This window comes from Molossus molossus, unplaced genomic scaffold (assembly GCF_014108415.1).
Source record: "Molossus molossus isolate mMolMol1 unplaced genomic scaffold, mMolMol1.p scaffold_m16_p_10, whole genome shotgun sequence".
Taxonomy (NCBI): Eukaryota; Metazoa; Chordata; class Mammalia; order Chiroptera; family Molossidae; genus Molossus; species Molossus molossus.
The window spans coordinates 57,814,173-57,834,220 of NW_023425345.1; the positions used below are offsets into that span (position 1 = coordinate 57,814,173).

Here is a 20,048-nt window from a genome sequence, read left to right on the forward strand (position 1 = left end):
GAGAAAGGCAACTAATTTCAATGAGATTGGGGAAAAAACTGTATCCTCTAAAATGGGGTAGAGACAGTTGCTAAATGTGAGGCTTACAATAGATGACTCTAGGCAGTTCGAAGGTTCAAGGACTGCAACATTTAGAGAAGAGGTTCTCAAACTTTTTGGTCTCAGGACTCCTTTACACTTTAAAACTGAGGACCCAAAAAACTTTTATGTGTATTACAGATATTAATATTTATCACATTAAAAATTTTAAAGACATTTTAAGAGTAGTTACTTATCCTATTAAAAATAAACCAATTAAGCCCTGGCCGGTTTGGCTCAGCGGTTAGAGCGTACACCTGCGGTCTGGAGAGACCCGGGTTCGGTTCCCGCTAAGGGCATGTACCTCGGTTGCAGTTTGTCCCCGGCCCTGGTTGGTCGTGCGGGTGGCAGCCACTCGATGTGGCCCTTTCACATCGATGTTTCCCTCTCTCTCTCTTCCTCTCTCTCCCTCCCACTCTATCTGTACAAAAAATAAATAAATAAATAAAAATAAACCAATTAAATGTTAACATAAAATAATCTTTTATATGAAAAGTGTTGACCCTGAAAAAGAAGATACCTACTAAGAGGGGCTCCTGGTGGCTAACTGGCCTCAACTTTAAAAACAGAGCCTAGCAGTTGTTTCTAAGCATGAGCCTCTCATGCAAAGATCCATTAAACTGCCTGTCTCCAGCAATGAACTACTGCCTGCAGGTCTGAGCCAACCCTTATGAAGAAGTTCCTGGAATCCTGTTTCAATCAATAGGACTGAAACTTTACCTGTCCAATGAGAGCTGTGCAGCTATATTTCACCCCCCATTAGTATCTTCACTGACCAATCAGAGCAACTTCATCTGACCAATCAGGACAGTGTGTTTTGAGCCAATCAGACTGAGGATTTGGAGTCCTCATTTGCGTGAGGGTAGCCCAATCAGAGACTAGGGTCAGGGACTTCTCCTTATATAAGTCAGATCCCGTGGCTTGAACAGCACTCCTTCCTTTCCACCAAAGACAGAAGGCTGTGTACAGTTTTCTGGCTGGAGTTCAAACACTGAAGATACTAGCTAGTAGGCTGAGTCTACTGGACCTGACCAGAGTAGACCAGTGCTTTCTAGCTGGAAAGAGGCCTCACCTGTGCTGTTTCATAATTGAGTTGTAACACTTTGAGCTGCTCCACATGCTGCATCACAATGGAGCTGTTAGCATCAAGTTTCCTTCAGGAAGCCCAAGTTGGGGCTCCTGTTGGTTAAAATTAGCCCCAACTATCATTGGTTGACAAAAGTGACTATGTTACAAAACAAAATGATTGAGTGGCATTCTTTTACATTTTTGCAAATCTCTCTAATGTCTGGTGTAACAGCATATGACTGCATCCTAACATCTGCTTCTGTTTTCAATGTTTCCATATCACTTGTCATGTAACCTCTGGAAAACTGTGAGAGAATGAAAGTGCAGAAAGCAAATACAGTAACGTTTTTTAAAGAAATACTTTTGACCTCCCTTTCGAAAGGGTATAAAAAGCCGGACCACACTTTGAAAACCACTGTTTTAAAAGTCAATATTAGTCAATCCAGCATCAATTAAAAAATAGCCATGCCGTTCTAGTCTTGAGGATTTACAAGACTGTCCTCATTATAAAGCATCCAGAGAATACACAGATATGCCACTTGGGTCCTTCAAAAGAGCAAAAGCAAAAATGAGGGGCCAGAAATCAAGTGAAAGGATGTTGGGGTAGGGAAGCCACGAAGATGCACCCGCGGGAGAAGCAAAACCGGTAGAAGCCGCCTCAGAGGTGGTCAGGAGGAAAGAACTGTTGTTCTTTGGGGGGAAATGGGCGGGGAGAGAAAATGGTTACCCGGGAAGCAGAGTTGGAGGAATTAGGCCAGGACAGGGACGAGAACTAAAGAGCGCTCGCCATGACGTTGGGGCGAGCCGAGACCAGACGGCTGCCCCCCCCCGACCCCCCTTCACCGTCTTCCTGCATCACGCCAAGGGGAGCAAGGCTCACAGGAGCGAGATGCGCGGATCAGGGCCCTTCCCGGGAACGAGAGGGGTTGAAATTTCCTTTCTGGAGCAGCGGGTAAAAAAAGAGTTGGCCGGGCGCGTAGTAGGGGGCGGAAGCGGGATCCGAGGAACCCAGGCTGGGCGCAGAGGGTGTGGAGGTCGTTAGGGAAGAAGGACGGTTCTGTTGCTATGCTACCCGTCCTGGGCCCGCCTCCCGCTCGCGTTGCTAGGAGACGGCGAGGCCAGGGGGAGGGCGGCGGAGCAGGTCCTACGTGCTGACGCTAATTGTATATGAGCGCGAGCGGCGGGCTCTTGGGTCTTTTTTAGCGCCATCTGCTCGCGGCGCCGCCTCCTGCTCCTCCCGCCGCTACCCTGAGTCACTGACTGCGCAGCTCCGGCCGCCTGGCACCCCGTGCTAGCCATCGGTAACGGATGGGGGCCTGAAATACAAGGGGGGACGTAATGTCGGCCGGGCGGTCGGCGCGGGGGGAAGGGACGGAGGAACAGGGAACCGAGAGCCGGGGCCGCGGGCCGCCCGAGGCCTCTTGGGTCGTTCTGTGAGGCCAGAACCGGAGCCGTCCGCGGAGTTTCGACCCCATAGCCGGAGAGGCCCCCGGGATCGGCCAGCGCCGCGTTTCGGGAACGGCTGGGGAGACGTGGGGGCTGGTGCGGCCTGGGAGGGCCGGGGACCGTGCCAGTCAGCGCCGAGGTACCCTGAGCCCCACCGGCTTCTCCGCGTGGACGGGGGCGAGGCCACGGCGACGGCCTGGAGCCTTGAGGAGGCGCCGCCGGCGCCCGGGGTGCGGGCCGGGCCCGAGTGCCTAGCCTACTGCCGCCTCGACGTCCCCGTTCCCTCAAAATTAATACCCGGAGGAGGCCACTGGGGGATGGAAAGAACGGCGGAGGCTGCAAATTCCGATGGGAGGGAGGGGCTGTGAAGGGACAAGGCCCGGGGCGGGGAGGGGGCGGGGAGGCTGGGAGGCTCCTGGGCTCTCCGCCCACTGGAGGTGGCGACCGTGCTGGGCGGGGAAACCCCCGCGGCTTCCCTAGACACGTGGCCGCCACCTGAGACAGACTGGAGACCCCAGCTTCAGTTGCCCTTACTGAAAGTTGTAGAAATAATGGGGTGTGAAAATGAATAGTGAACAATAAGTCCAGCCCTGGGGGTGTCAAACTCTTAACCTGCTTCTCTTTGATTTCAGTCTTTATTGGTACAGGAGGCAAGTATGAATGTTAGATGACGGATGATGAAGCAGGACTTCCATTGCCAGAATTTTGTGTGTGTACCTGAAGTGCAGTTAGAATTTGGATGGATGTCTTGACCAGGCTTTTTTATTGGGGAAGAACTGATCCTAATCAATGTGATACTCCAAATGGTTCTAAGGCTTGCAATGTCTTTAATTCTCCTAAAACTTCTGTTGCTTTCTTACTAATTAGTCTCTTTATTGAAGTTCCCAGAAAAGATAACTTAACTAGCTGTTTTGTCTCTAAGATGAGTGGGGGTATGGTGGAGGAACTATGGGGTGGAATGAGGAGTTAAAGTAAACTTAGCCAAATTTGTAGACAGTGAAGGGAGGCAGTGAATGAGGTCCTGTCTGGGAGGCAAAGGCTTTCAGAGTACAAAAGTGAAGTGGGTAGGGGATGTCTTCAAGGAGCCCCTATTTTAGACTGCCACTGTCTGGTTAGCTACACTGTATGGACTAATTCCCTGGTTTCAGAAGAGCTGAGCTGTGAAATGAAATTTGCCAATTTTGAAAATAGCATTAAATACCTTTTCAAATTAGCATTTAGGTCCTATTTCCTTGTTAGCTTTAATACTACTTCTATACCTATTTTACTTACAAAGTAATACACATTACGTTTGGATAAGAGGAAAACCTTATACTCACCTCACCTCATGGATAGGTTCTTTAAGTGAAACGATGTGTAAGGAAAGCAATTTACCATAGGCTAATCAGTATAAACAAGAGTTTAAGTTCCTACATCACCTAATCAACTTTATAACGAAACAACATTGTATGAAATCATGACATTGAAGGACCTTCTCTATATAGAATTATTTAAAACTGACCGGGCCATGGCCGGGTGGCTCAGTTGGTTAGAGGTCAGCCTGATAAGGCAAGGTTTCAGGTTGATCCCTGTCAAGGCAAATACAGCAATCAACCAATGAATGTGTAAATAAGTAGAACAACAAAATCAATGATTCTTTCTCCCTCTTGCTCTAAATTTTTAAAAACTGACAGGAGAGAAATGAGATAGCGATTTTCTGGGAGTATTTAAGTGAGTCTCAAATGCTTGTTCCAAGTTGTCTGAGTTAAGATGGGCCAAATCTAAAATGTGTGGTTTATTTTTTAGGAAGTCTGGAGGGTAGAAGGAACTAAGCACTGATTGGTAGATTGGCTTGGACATCTAATATAATAACCTTGACTTCATAGATTGTCTTTTTAGGTCAATGTTATGTTAATTTGACCTTTTTATTTTTATTTAAAAAAAAATTTTTTTTATTGATTTTAGAGAGGGAGGGAGAGAGATGGAGAGACATCAGTTGGCCACCTCCTGTCCCCCCCCCCCCCACACACACACACTGGGGATTGGTCCCACAATCTGGGCATATGCTCTGACAGGGAATCGAACTAGTGACCTTTTGGTGCATGGGTTGATGCTCAACCGCTGAGCTACACCGGCTGGGTAATGTTACGTTAATTTTATAATAGCGTTTTAAAAATTTATCATACCTGTTTGAAAATCTTGGAAAATTTTGCTTGTACCAAAACTAACCATCCAAAATGCTGTTGTTCATTTTATTGCTTATTCAGCTTGTCTTCAGATGACTGATTTGATTCTAAACATCCCAAAATATATTCAATACAGAATCCTTTTTTTAGGAAAGAGGGCCAAAAAAGTAGCAGAACCTGACTTTATGGTATAAAGATGTTAAAAAACAAAATTAAGTCAAGTAAGTTTGAAGATCTAATTGGCTTTTTTAAGTGATGGGCAGCATCCCATCCGCCCCTGTGAGGTGTTGTACCAAATGGAAGCTTTTTTTATAGGAAGAAATGTAGGGCAAGGTTGCTGTTAACAAAAGAAAAGGAAGGTTTTCAGCAAGGAGGTTTCTGTCATGCAATTGCCTCTTTCTATGAGGGTGGAGGGAGATAGTCCATGTGACAGATTACGTCATTGGTGTTGAACAAAAAATTCCAAACTGATTAATTAAGATTGTTTCTGGAAGAGGTTGCAACTGCAATTAGATCAAGTATCACATCTTGGTTTGGTATCAGGCTTTTAGCATGAGTGGCGCCATTTTGGGTTTGTGATTTTTCTCTAACAATGTCAAAATAAAATACTATTTTGCTTACTTTGTTCATTTTTTGTTTGGTTGTAAATTTAAAATACCAATGAAAGAAAGGTTTAGAGGGAATGAATCCTGTCCGACCGATGTGGCTCAGTGGTTGAGTGTCAACCCATACACCAAGAGGTTGGTTTGATTCCCAGTCAGGACACGTGTCCAGGTTGTGGGCCTGATCCCCAGTTGGGGGTATGCAGGAGGCGGCCAGTCAATGTTCTCTCATCAATGTTTCTGTCTCTCTCTCTCCCTCTCACTTCCTCTCTCTTTAAAATCAATAAAGGAAAAAAAATAGAAGGAACGAATTCTGATCAGTTTGGAAAACGATTAATTCAGATCCTTAAGTCTAATCACATCTGTAATTGCTTGTATTCTTGGTTGATTCTTTGAGTAAATATTTTAGCACTATTTGGATATATATCTTATATTATGAATCAAAAAGGCAAATTGGTTGTCGAGAGTTGTGATGATGGTGTAAAGAAAAAGAGTGGGGGCTAGAGTAGTAGTTATATTCCTTACACAAAGGAACCTGTTGCAGTGGTGATAAACCCCATTTCATACTCATTTCATCTGAATAAAAAGTTCTTCCCTATTGGGCAGAGTAAGGGTTAGAAAGTGAATGCTGCTGTTTTTGCTCATCCTTGTAAATTGTTTAGTACATTGACAGCAAGCCACCAGATCACATTACTGGGCTTACCACAGAAAGTAGCCTGTATACTTCTGGTTACCAATTCTGCCTTTTCCTGCTACACACTTATTCAGAAGATTTGTGTATTTTGATTTTTATTGGGACAGAGAGCTGTAATTTTGAAGAGTTTATTAATTTGGATTATTTTCTAAGGTAAAGAGGGTACAGAAGAGCACAACAGGTAAATTACAGTCAGCACTTACTGGGTGTTTATTCAGGCAATGTTTTAAATTCTAAATGTATTGCCCTGGCCAGTTTGGCTCAGTGGTTGGAGCATTGGCCTGCGGTCCAGAGAGACCCGGGTTCGGTTCCCGCTAAGGGCGTGTACCTCGGTTGCGGTTTGTCCCGGGCCCTGGTTGGGTCGTGTGGGTGGCAACCACTCGATGTGTCTCTTTCACATAGATGCTTTTCTCTCTCTCCCTCCTACTCTATCCGAATAAAATATGGAAAAATGTCCTCGGGTGAGGATTAAAAAAATAAAATAAATTCTAAATGTATTTTTAACTGATTTAGTGCTCTTGGAGGTAGGTAGTATGGCCGTTTTATTGAAGAAACTGAGGTACACAGTAAAGAACTTATCCAGGGATGCATAACTGAGTAGTGATTTATGATGAGGATTTTGTATTGGTTTAAAAGGGACAGTTCCCTTGACTTAAATTGCTAGGCTCTCCATCAGTTTGGAACTCAAAAGCACTCTTACTTGGGTTTCATTATGCTCCAAGGAAACCCTGCAGTACTTAATGTTTATGAAGTCGTCTTCCAACATATGTCATATTTCAGGTGAATAAATTTTTTGTTTGTTTATGCTTGGTTGTATTTTCAAATATCAGTCCAATCCAGTATGTTTCCTTGCCCTTGGATCAGGTAATACTGTAGATAATGAGATCCCTTGAACAGAAGATAGTGTTCTCAAATAGGAGTCCATTTTGCTTGGGATCAAGTTGACTGGAAAAGTGAGCATAAAGAATATGATATTCTGACTCAAGTTGTATTGGAGCCACGTAAAGTGCTGAGCCCCTGGACCACTGAAAATGTTAATGGAATAGCAATACTTGACAGATTTATTGAAGTGCATTTGGAGTGAGATACGAGGTCTGAGGTAAAGGGAAATCTTATCCTTGGGATATTACTAGTTCTGTTTATTTAACTCTTTTGCTTTAAAACATGTGTAGTTTATAATGATTGGCTGTTTCACCATGGAGTGTAATTTTTCATAAAGGAATAATAACTGATTTGTTATTATATAATCTATGGGGCAGTAGGCTGATAGAGAAGGCAACTTGGTTTTTAGAATGGTAGACGGCATAGATTTTAGAAGTCAGATTTTAATTCCTGGTTTCTTCACTTAACCTCTGGTGTGTTGCTGAGCAAGTTAATATTTTATCTGCAAATGAGAGGAAAGCTTATAATAGCCCACCAACAGAGTAGATTTTATAAATATTAGCTTTCTTCTCATTGAATGTAAGGAGGATTTATTAAGAATGAGGTTACTGCAATAAGTTTTGATATCTCATGTCTGGACATCTAGCTATTATAAGATTACAAAATAATCAGTTTATGGTTTGATTCAATCATTTGTCCTCTTTTTCTCTACTGAAGGGTTTTCTTTGTGTTCTTCTAGGGTTAAGGTATGCCTTTAGTCATGATGAACCTTGTCTTTCCATTGAGATTGTCTATATATTGCATCTGTAGGGTAGTGAGTTGAACCTTTCACCATTTTATCTCTAGTAATGTTGTTTTGTTTTTTGGTTAATCCTCACCTGAGGATCTTTTTCCATTGATTTTCAGATTGAATGGAAGGTGGGGGGGGGGGGGAGAGAAACATTGATATGAGAGAGACATATCAATTGCCTCCATCATGACCCCCACTGGGGCTTGGAGTCTATTGGCTGATGTTCTAACCACTGGGCAAAACCAGCCAGGGCTAATGCTTTTCTTTAAAGTCGTTTTTCTGATGTTAATATAATGATATCAGCTTTCTTTTGGTTAGGACGGTATTTCACTGACAATTTTTAATGGGGGCCTTTAGTTTGTTTACATTTAATGTAATTTGATGTTTAGGTTTAAATCTGATTTTTGTGTGTATGTGTGTTTTCTGTTTGTCCATCCAATTTTTCTTTTAGGTTGATGTAAAAAGACATAGATTTTAATTGTTTTACATTTTTTTGGAGCTTATATGTCTTTCTAATTTGGGGGGGCGGAGAGTCACCCTAGAAATTATACAGTATGCATGTATAAGAACATTAGAATACTTGAATCCATTTTCTCTTGTCTTACCCTTGCCACTGATTTCATATTGTGGTAGTTAAAATTTTTTAACACACTATACGCTACACAGTGGTGATATTATTCTTTTCTAAACACTTATTTAAATATATGTGGATATCCTTTTTTTTATTATTATTTTTTCCTTCATTGATATTAGAGAAGGGAAATGAGAGGGAGAGAGAGACAGCAACATTGATGAGAGAGAATATCCATTGGCCACCTCCTGCACACTCCCCACTGGAGATCTGGCCCACAACCCCGGGCATTTGTCCTGACTGGGAATCGAACTGGCAATCTCTTGGTGCATGGGTTGATGCTCAATCACTGAGCCACACCGGCTGGACATGCATATTCTTTTTGTCCCTCATTTCTTATATCTTAGACCTTCCATTTAGGATCACTTGCCTTCTGCCTGAAGAAAGTCCTTGTAGAATCTGTTAGTGAGAATGCTGGAGATATTTTTGCCTGAAAGTGTGTTTTATCTTCATACTTAAAGGATGTTTTGGTTGAGTATAATATTCTAAAGTCTGTTATTTTCAGCATGTTAAGCACAACAGCACATTCTGTTGTCTTTTGCTATTTATTGCGGAAGAGAAAAGAGCTGTCTTTTGTGCCTTTGAGGTTCACCTTAAGTCTTTTCTCTGTGCTTTTGAGGTGACTTCTGTTTTTAACGTCTTGCTTTTCACTGATAATCTGATAGAAGTGTAGGTTTCTTTTTTTATTTATCCTGATTGGGATTTGTAGGGCTATCATTCAATAGTTCTAGAAAATTCTTTGCTCTTAATTTCTTGAAATATTCTGCCCATTCTCTCCTCTACTCCTAGAAATTGTGTTAAATCTTTGTTAGACTTTATTGTATCCTAAAATGCTTTTTAAATTCACTATTTTCCATCCTTTAGTTCCTGCCATATTTTGGAAGATTTCTTCTAAGCTTGTTTCCAGCTCACTTATTCTCTCTAGCTGTGTTTAGTCTACTATTAAACCTACCTATTTAGTTTGATTTCTGTTACTTTTATTTCTAGAGGTTCCATTTAGTTATTTGCCAAATTAACTATAACACTTTTAATAGATGACTGTTCCTTGTAGATACGGCTATAGACATTGTATTTTCAAATACAGTTAGCATGGTTGTTTTTGTCTATAGTTATAAGTTTGTTTGAGCCTTTTGGGCAATATTTAAGTCTTTGTAGACTGATTTCTGTTGTTTTTTTTCTTTTGCCCCTACTGCTCTTGAAAATTACTTTTATGAATTATTTGAGGTCTAGGATGAAGGTGCCTTTCACTTATATTTGGATATGCAGGTGTCTAGAACACTGTCAGAGACCACTTTAAGCTCATAGCTTGGGATTTTGAGGGCAACACTGATGAGGTGAATTGGAGCTTTGGTCCAGGAGAACTGATTTATTATCCTTGAGAATTTAGCGCTTTGAGGTTACTGCTTAATATTGGGAGGGTTACCATAAAGATTATTTACCTTGGATAGGTCCAGTGCTTTTGATTTTGCCCTATAGTAGTTCATATTTGAGGTTGGCAGTTGCCCTCATGACAAAAGTGACTTCCTTCTGCTTATCCTTTTGCTTCTTCTTTTGCCTTTTGTTTGGGGCTAGCATTTTCCTTGCTTTAAAGATTTTAACAAATATGTCTACATTCAATTATTTTTCATTGGTGGACTTTATCTGCATAACCTAACTTGTCACTAACAGAAATGGAAATTCTTCAGATTTCTTAGAAAGCATTTTCACGTGGGATTAATAAAATTCTAATTGATTTTAGTTCATTGGCTGCATAAAATAACATAGGTGTTAACCTAAACTTGTGTTTCTCAGTGTGATCTGATTATTTTATGACTACTTACTTCAGAAGCTAGATTTCTTGTTTAGAATGCAGATTTTTGGGTCTGCTTCATCAGACCTGATAGTTCAGAATCTGCGTGTGGGGATCTCTCTTTATTTTTATTCATTTATTTTAAGTGTGTGTGTGTGTGTGTTTAAGAGAGAGAGAGAAACATTGATCCGGCTGTCTCACACATGCCCCCCGCTGGGAATCAAACCAGGACCTTTCAGTCCATGGAACGATGCTCAATTCACTGAGTTACACTGGGCGAGTGGAATCTCTCTTTCTAAAAAATAAACTGTAATTTTAGATTTACAGAGAAGTTGTAGAGATTTCCCATATTACCATGGTGTATTTACTGGTCATTCTGTACATTTGTCAGAACTAAAGGAGTCTGTTTTATTTTGTTTTTTGTTTTATCCTCACCCGAGGACATTTTTCCATTTTTTGTACAGATAGAGTGGGAGGAAGAGACAGAAAGAGAGAAACATCGATGTGAAAGGGACACATCGAGTGGCTGCCACCGCACGACCAATCAGGGCCGGGGACAAACTGCAACCGAAGTATGTGCCCTTAGTGGGAACCGAACCCGGGTCTCTCCTGACCGTAGGCCGATGCTCTAACCGCTGAGCCAAACCGGCCAGGGCAGGAGTCTGTTTTTTACTATAGTCCCAGCTAGTTATTATTATTATTATTTTTTAATTTATTCATTTTTTATTCTCACCCAAGAACATTTTTGTATTTATCTTCAGACAGAGCTGGAAGGAAAGGAAGGGGGGGGGGAGAGAGAGAGAGAAACATTGGTGTGAGAGAGACACATCGAGTGGTTGCCACCCACACTACCCCAACTGGGGCTGGGGACACACTACAACCGAGATACGTGCCTTTAGCGGGAACCGAACCTGAAACTCTCTGGTCCACAGGCCGACGCTCTTGACTGCTGAGCCAAACCAGCCAGGGCTATTATTATTATTTTAAAATATGTATTTATTGATTTTTTTTTTTTTTTTTTAGAGAGAGAGAGAAACATCAATGTGAGAGAGCTGCATCGATCAGCTGCCTTCTGTATGCCCCCTACATACACCCTACTGGAGGATTGAGCCTGCAACCCAGACACATGCCCTGACCAAGAATCGAACCCAACTTCTCAGTCCATGGGAGGGCACTCAGTCTGCTGAGCCACATGAGCTGGGTGTCCCAGCTTATTATTTAAGTCTTTTTCACGAATTTGGTTCTTAAGAAGATAAATCCAATGAGGAAACTTTTTTCCTTCTAATTTTGTAGATGATTAAATAAGGCAGAAGTTTTTTTCTGTAAGTGAGATTGCTACATAGTTGGTGTCAACCCAAATGATCTGAGTTCAGAATCAGGCCTACTTTAAAAAACGAAAACTGTACAACTAAGAAATCGAATTTATCCAGAACTGACAGATTGGAGAGAGTATCTCTGAAGAAGGTCTTTCTTGAATCCTCTTTAATAAAGAAAATAATTTTATTGTAGGAGTTTGAATCCTAAATGTAATGACACAAATTGGACACTGAGGGTTAACAGTGTAGGTGTAGTAATAATACTCCAAATATTAGCAGTTAACTGCTAAACTCAGTACCTCTTCTTAACGCTTTAAATAATAAGCCTTTTAGCCATGTTGGTATAAGGAATTATATATCATATTATGAATTAAAGACTAAGGTTTTTAATTTTAAAGATAAATACTTGATTTTAATTTGGGGTTCTAACTTCATTAAATTTATTTTTATTTTTTTACTAATCTGCATTAGCAGTGGCAGTCAGCCATTTTTCTTAAGTTTTAGTTTTTTAAACGCAGTCTTCTTTAAATGAATACTAATCTTACAATGATAAAGAACTTAGGATGTGCTTTGATCAGTTCTAACAGTATTCAGGTCTGCTAACCAAGAGCATTGTTTACAATGTACCAGCATATCTAGGGTAGGTTAGCGAGTCTGGTGGTTATCACAAGATGTGATATGAAGTACATTTGAAGAAACAGGGAAAGTTTAGTTGACATGGGTTGGGAACCGGAGCTTCATAACTGTCATTAAATAATTTAAAAGACTAACATTTGATACAGGGATTATTAAACTTTAAATAAAAAATATCTTTGGGGGTCATAATGAGTATAGCAGGTGGCAAATTTTGGCTCTTAAACATGAATTTGATAAAAATGAATGCTATTAAAAATGAAGTGGGTTTGTTTTGTTAGGTACTATGTAGCATACAAATTTAAGCAAAAATGAACTATTCGTGATTGTCACAAGAATTTGAATAAAGATCCTTTGTTCTTAACACTGATACTTTTTTAATGAGAGTATGTGTTTCTTTTGGGATTGTTTTGAACATGGCATTGATTTAAAGGGTTTTGGTCTTAACTATTTTATTGGTTTTAAATAAATTGTATGCTTTTTTTTTTTTAACATTGATGTGTCTCTCCATAGATATTTGAAGTTCTTACAACATGGCAGACATTGACAAGTAAGTTTGATTTCTTTTTCAAAGATTTGTACCATGATGTATTTAATAGCAGTACTAGTTACGTATTATGAAAATGTATGCTAATGACTAATGTTTAGTTCCAGCTATTGTAAAAGTTCCGTGCTGTGTATCCAAGACAAAGTATAGTATATATAATCACTGTCATATAGTAAAACTGTTTCAGTGTTTATTCTTAGGAAAGTTCTGAGCACAATAATGAATCATAAATACTTGCAGAGTCCATTTTTACCCTATATATATTTCCCAAAGATTTCTAGGACTTACATTGTAATGTATCATATATACAAGATAAAAAGTATATAAAATGTCTCTGTAGAGTTTAAGGAATAATAGGACGCTGTGTATATGCTTTTAAAATAGTGTATTACTATTAGAAGGCCTGTGTGCCCTTTCTCAGTTGCATCCTCCACCTTTTCTCTCTGGAGGTATAAGCATTATCTTGGCTTTTGTCTAATTCATTTCTTTGTTTTTCTTTGAAGTTTTACAACCTTTACCATCTTAATGAAAATCTGAATAGTAGTCACAAACTTAGATATGTAAACAGGCAATGTTACCACTATAAGTGGAAGGCTCCAAGGTAGGAAAATAAAAGGCAAAAGAGACTATGCCATAGTCTGGTTTCAACTTTACTGAGGCTTTTCAAGGGCTTATTTTGGAGAAGTCATTGGGCAAGGTCACGTCCTGTAGACAGGGTTAATGAAGTTGGCATCTGGCAGGATTATAGTGTGGATGGGTGTCTTGCAGAAATATGGTCAGGGGAAATTGGGTGAGCTGCACTATATGTTACCTGAAATTTTACAGTGGCCTGCCAATTTAGAGGACAGATTAAAACAGAATACTTGGGGGTGAGGGAGGCATTGATATGATTATCTACAGCTGTTATAGGCAACAGAGCATGGAAATAGAAAGGCAGGAAAATTTTAGCACAAGGATAACACATTGAAGTACTGTACATAAAAGAATCTAATTTTCCCGCTCTAATTCAGCATAAAAGAGTGGCAGGAGGCATTTTAGTGATAATGACTTTCAAAGTATTGTTGCCTCAATCACATTCCTCCAACTGGATTTCTTAGCCTTAGCTAAGAAATTGTGATCTATTTTACTATCTTACTGGGGTTTCCTTTTGTTTTTTCTGTCCTGGGTTTGCTGTTTGTTATAACCCATGTTTTCTTTTCTGGTTCTTTAATTTAGTATCTTCTTGGAAGAGCACAAGGGAAATAAATTATTTCAGATGGCAAGAATGAAAATGACATTTCTACTCTTAATATATGATAGTTTGTGTGTAGAATTCTAATTCGGGAATCATTTTTCTTAAGAAGTTTGAAGCCGATGCTCCACTGTCACCTGGCTTCCCGTGTTGCTGTGTTGAAATTCAAAGTCATAATTCTTAATCATTTGTATGTGGCCCTTTTTTTGAAAAAATATACAACTATATCTGTTTATTTCTGGAAGCTGCTCTGGTTTTGAAGTTCAGAAATTTTTACATCGTTCTATTTTTTTTTTTAATCTCTTGTGTTATATATTCAGTGGTGAACCCTTTCAGTCTTACAATTTGATGGCTTTCAGTTCTGGGGAATATTCTTATTTTGATTGTCTGTTTCTGTTTTCTCTTTCTGGATCTCCTGTTATGTTGTGTGCTGAACTGGTTCTTCTAATTACCTTTGTACTGTTTTCCATCTTTGTTTCTTTGCTCTTTCTAAGGAAACTGAAGAAATTTTATCTTTCAACTCATGAATCGAGTTTCTAAATATCTGTTTTTTAGTTTTCAACAACTTCCTTGCTCTCTGTTCCTGTTTTTATAGCATCTTGTTCTTTTAGTGATTGAAATATATTTTCTCTAGATGTTTCTTTTCCCTTTATAGTTCTGTTTGCTCTTCAGTTATTCTTTTCTCTGTTTTGATCTCAATGTATGAGACTTTCCTCAAAAGGAGGTAATACCAGGTTGGCTGCTTATTAAAATTATGGTTGGGTGGGACAGGCAGTTGAAGGATGTTTTAAAAAGTTGACAAGAAAATTTGAGTTTTGGGGAGATGGATGCTTGTCCATTTGGGATTTCAATGTAAGGTCATCAGGGTGGGCATTTGTTGTGAATCCCGTGTCAGAATGTTTTTGTTTGTTTCTTAATTTTGTTTTTCTAGGCTAATCAGATATACTTCAGTGAAGAGTGGGTGTTCTGGGAGCCAAATTGGGAGACAACTGCTAGGGAGGGGTCTCTACATTCAATATTCTAGTATGCATATGTTGTCATATCTTAGATACTCATAACTGTTTGTCATCCTGTAGTCCAGCTTCTCAGTTTAACCCTTTCCAGAGAAGAAACTGTCATTCTTCTGCTATAGTGAGGGAGAAAATCCAAGGATTTAACTGCTTATCAGGTTTTGCTTTGTTCTCCCTGTTTTATCCAGATTGTTTTTTTTTTTTTAAGATTCTGTATTTGAGCTGGTTCTCGGCTTTCCCTGCTGCTGAGATTTCAGAGCCGTGAAGTTGCTGCTACTGTCTCCTTGTCCTTCAGTGTGTGTTTAAAAACCCCTTTATCATAATTTTAGTGGGGATTCTGGAAGGATTGAGATCAGATAAATATGTGCAATCTGCCATTTTAATCTTCCTTTTTTAAATTTTGAAAAAAATAAATTGATTCCCTCTTTCATTATTTAATTTTGGATGCCTGTGAGTCTTTGGAGAGGGAAGAGAAGAGAGGGGATTCTTGTTCTTTAAAGCAGAGGTTAGGGAACTTTCTCTGTAAAGGACTTGATCTTAAATATTTTAGGCATTTTGGGCCCTATGGTGTTTTGCAACTACTCAACTCTGCTGTTGTAGTGTGAAAACAGCCATAGACAGTACATAAATGAATTAATATGGCTGTGTTCCAGTAAAACTTATAAAAATAGAGTGGGTTGGATTTGGCCATGTGACATAATTTGTGGACCCCTGTTTTAAAGCTTTAAGATTTAGATGTTTAATAAATGGTTGAATGAAATGACACTGGAGGAAGAGCTGTTCCTAGTTATCTTTAGTTACCTTTAACTCTAAGTATGCTTAAGTTTATACTATGTCAGGAATATTTCAGAAATGATTGTTTTTTGATGAGAAGACTGATTATTTTTTCCCTTAGTTGGCAGGAACATAAAGTTTGCTAGCAGAATATAGTTGACTTTCTCGGTACTTGTTCTGTTCCCCTATGGCAATTATAGATAGTATTTGTCCATAAATAAAAATTTTTCAAATGCTCTTTCTAAACTTGTAAAGCAATTAAATCTCTAAGCCAAATATTAAAATATAAAATTTCAAAAGGAATTATATGATTGTCTATATATTGATTTAGATATTATTTCCTTTTTTAATGCTTATTATAATGTCATGTTCAGAAACTAGATTTTTAAGATGAAATGGGAAGAATGTTATCTTACTACTTTTCACCTTCTTTTTCAATGGTGCCATCATTCTGGCTTTGCTCTAAGCATGAAGTGGTCTCAGGCCTTCTCCTTAACTTTTACCATTCTTCCCCATCTTCATTCTGAAGTAATGAAAAAGGAGGAAAGTCCACAAAAATAGTGGGTATAGGCTAATGTGGTTACTCCACAGCCATCAGGGATCCAGGATCCTTCTGTTTTTCCAAACTTTTTCATCCTTAGCTGGTGACTTACATTCTCTAGGTTACTTCATGGTCCAGTGTGGCGGCTGGGGCTGTAGACATCACATCCCTATTCTGGGGAGGAAACAAGGTCAAAAAGGCCTCTCAGCTGTTTACCATCCTATGAGGGAAGCTTTCTTAAAGTTCTATACTACTACTTTTTCTCTCACTGCTAAAATATAGTCACATAGCCATATCAGCTAAATGGTAGGCTGGGAAATGTAGATTATCTAGTTTTGTGAATTATCATCTCACATACAATTACGGCGCTGTTACTAAGAAAAATCAATAGATACTGAGTAGAAAACACATGCTTTCTGAAGTCACATTCTCTGAACCAAAACCTGTTAAACCACATTTTTAAAGCTTGAAGTATAAACTTTATATTTGACCACATGCTTTTAAATGAAAGTTTAGGTATTTGTACTTGTTTACATATGAAGTTAGAAAGATTACCTTTCAGATTTCCTATTTCATGTTTTTGAAAGAGGCATATTAACCTAGAAAATGAATTGAAGTTTTTCTATATATTTTTTTCTTATTTTTGGTAATTTGGTATATTTGAACCTTGGTGTGATACTATGATATTGTAGCAAAGAACAGTCTGAACTTGATCAAGATTTGGATGATGTTGAAGAAGTAGAAGAAGAAGAAACTGGTGAAGAAACAAAAATCAAAGGTATTATTTTAAAATTTTTTAGGATCCAGTGATTACTGGCACATGTCTTCTAGAGGGTAGTAATAAATACCATTCTCTTTTTGATCTTGTCCACTTTATCCACTGGCCCATATCTCAGTTCAGTAACAGTGTGTGTGTGTGTTGTGGCGGGAGGGAAGATAAGGGAGGGTAAAAGGGAAATGGGGATGAAATGCTAGTAAGGGAGGAAAGTGTGGGTATAGTGGCCCCTCAAAAGTCACTATGTATACTCTACTGCTAGAGTGACATGGCATAGCTGTGTCAAACCCACAAGTTTTGTTTGAATTTAGAAATGGTAGAGGTGGTGGTGGTGGTGGGAATTGTTTTTGGTGGTGCTTCTAAACAAATGCTGCCACTAGCTTAGACTTACTTGAAAGTGTTTCATGTTTGATATGTAGACAATATATAGTGTTTGTGTGTGTGTGTCTTTTTTATCCATTCCAACCAAAAAACAAAAAGACATTAAAAAGGGTTAGTGATGATGGTGGGGAATTATTATACTGCTTTAGGTTTTGTCCTATATGAGCCAAGAATATTAAGGTAACAGATGACTCAACTTTTCATTTTTAAGCCAGAATGAGGTTATTGATAAAGACTAGTGAACTTCTAGTTTAGCTTTCATCTTGCAACATTTTCTTTTTTGGTACGTGCCCCTGGCGGGAACCAAACCCGGGACTCTGGTCTGCAGGCCGATGCTCCAGCCACTGAGCCAAAAAGACTAGGGCTTGCAACATTTTCCTAAAAGATAGCAGACTGTGTCCTTAGTGGCCAATATTGATATTCTAAAGGAATGTTGGTTTTCACAACTGTACATCTTCTAATAATTAAATTAATATTAGAAGTAAATTGAAAACATAATTGGGAAAATTAAATGGCAGTTTTGGGTAATGTCTATTGATGAAGAAGATAAGATAGCAAAATAATTTTTGCGTAAATCTAAGTTTATCTTTGGATTAAGTATAATTTTGAGACACCATTGATAACCAAAATTTGTTTGGTTTTAGTTACAACCTTTGACTATCTGAACTCTTAACTTTCTCTATTGAGATATACATATGCACCTTATGCAAACATCAAATAAACATTCAGGTCACTTATTCTTCTTTCCCAGACTTGAAACTGTCACAGTATTTGTAATTTTCTGATACGTTTTGTCTCTCAACAGTCATAGATAGGCATCTGGATGAAGCTTTGAGCTTCCCAAAATACAAGATGGCTGAAATACAAGATCGTAGGAAGAGAAAGGATACTGTCGATGGTAGTTGTGAAATAGTCTTGAGAAATGGCATGCATTAGAGATCATTAGGAATTAGAACTTTTCCTGCACATTGGGTTTTCCTAGAGTGAATTTTCTTTAGCTTGCTGCTCATCTTGACTTATACTAGCAATTCATGGGCTAGTCAGGGAAGCCTCATGATTGGATTGTCTTATTCAAATAGCATAATACATTTTCATAAAATCCTTTCGATGCCCTTTTTTTTTTTTTTTTTTTTAAAGCGCGTCAGCTGACTGTTCAGATGATGCAAAATCCTCAGATTCTTGCAGCTCTCCAAGAAAGACTTGATGGTCTGGTAGAAACACCAACAGGATACATTGAAAGGTACAAGTTCTTCTTTTTCATAGTCCGTATTTCTCTTTCTATGATCAACATTGCAGGTGTATCTATTTTTAAGACCATCTGAGACTTAATATATGTAATAGTGGAAAGTAATGTTTGTTAATATCTAGTATAGGTTTATTTGGAATTGAAGGTTCTACTAAGTAACACCAATTTAGAGTTGGTCTTTTAAAGTTTATTTTCATCTCCACAGGACATACACTGGTCTTAATCACTTCTGAGATTTGTTTAGAGGTTTATTAGAAATGCACAGAATTAGGAGAAATAACAGATTTCTTATTTATTTTGTTGGTAATATAAATTATTAATAATAGCCCCCAAATCCTGTTCTGCTTGTAATTTTTTTTACATGGCTTTATGATTTTAAGATCCATCCATATTGCTATCTGTATGTATCTCTAGTAGCTTCTAGCCTCTAAGTGTTGCCTAAGTCTCCGTGATTTTTGTCCACTATGTTTTATAATATGCTTTTTCTTTGATGGATACCTAGATTGCCTCCAAGCTTCATCAACACACAAAATACATTATAATGATCATCCTTGTACATTTCTTCTTAAAGAACTATGTAAGAATTTCTTTGTAATATGTACTTATCAATGGGATTGCTAGTTTTGTGGGGTTTGCAAACCTTAAGTACTTCCAACTTGCTTTCTAGAATGATTGTATCCAATGCAATTAAGGTTGCTTTTATCTGTGTGTCCTTTCCAACAGGTAGCATGATTCAGCTTTATAGTTTGGGGTGGTTTTTTTTTTTTACCAATCAAATAGGTGCAGACTTATTTTATTTGAATTTTCTGACTTCTGATGAGTTTCTCTTCATGATTATGAGTCTTTTAGGTTGCTCATTTGTACCCTTTGCTCTTTTCCCTATTGGCTTACTTGTCTTTTTCTTGTTTTGCAGGATTTCTTATGTATTCTAGGTATTAATCCCTTATCAGTTTTAGACTGTAAATCTGTTATGTTGTTTTTATTTTACACATAGCATCCTCCATTAAACAAATTATTACTTTTTATGTTTGTTAAATTTCTTTACCTGTGGTTTATTATTTTGAAGTTAAGTCCTTTCTAGTTCCTTCTTTGTTTCCTATTGCCTAGTTTTACGGTTTACCTTTAGGTCTTTCATTCCTCTAGAGTACACTTTTGTATTGGTGTGAATAGGCATTCATTTTTTTTTTCTTTTTTTAGTGAGCTAGCACCTATATTGAATGACTTTTTTTATGAACACCTGTCTTTGTCTTTGAGCAGGACGCTGCTATTTCACTGATCATTGTATCTCTTCTTTTGTCATTGTCACACTTAGTTACTATGGCTTTATAGTATGTTTTAATATCTGACAGGATGAGTTGCTTCCACCATCCTTCATCTCACATGAACTCCTCCCTATCCCCACCCCTCTCCCCGTCATGGTTTGACGTAACTATCTGTAGACCTTTATCG

The 20,048-nt window shown here is 38.6% G+C and overlaps 1 protein-coding gene across 7 annotated transcripts in view; it reads left to right on the forward strand.

Annotated features, from left to right (window-relative positions):
* The first annotated feature begins 2,328 nt into the window (after positions 1 to 2,328).
* The window catches only part of NAP1L1 (nucleosome assembly protein 1 like 1), a 32,768-nt gene continuing 15,048 nt past the window's right edge, over positions 2,329 to 20,048 (forward strand). For 5 of the 7 annotated variants that reach the window (XM_036251493.1, XM_036251489.1, XM_036251492.1 and 2 more), the window contains exons 1-4: positions 2,329 to 2,447; positions 12,608 to 12,644; positions 16,890 to 16,975; positions 18,491 to 18,593. In XM_036251493.1, the coding sequence (XP_036107386.1) occupies positions 12,628 to 12,644; positions 16,890 to 16,975; positions 18,491 to 18,593 (206 nt within the window). In that variant the 5' untranslated portion in view covers positions 2,329 to 2,447; positions 12,608 to 12,627. Of the gene's footprint in view, positions 2,448 to 10,695; positions 10,718 to 12,607; positions 12,645 to 16,889; positions 16,976 to 18,490; positions 18,594 to 20,048 lie in introns of those variants that run through there. The other 2 variants (XM_036251491.1, XM_036251495.1) reach the window with 2 other exon arrangements.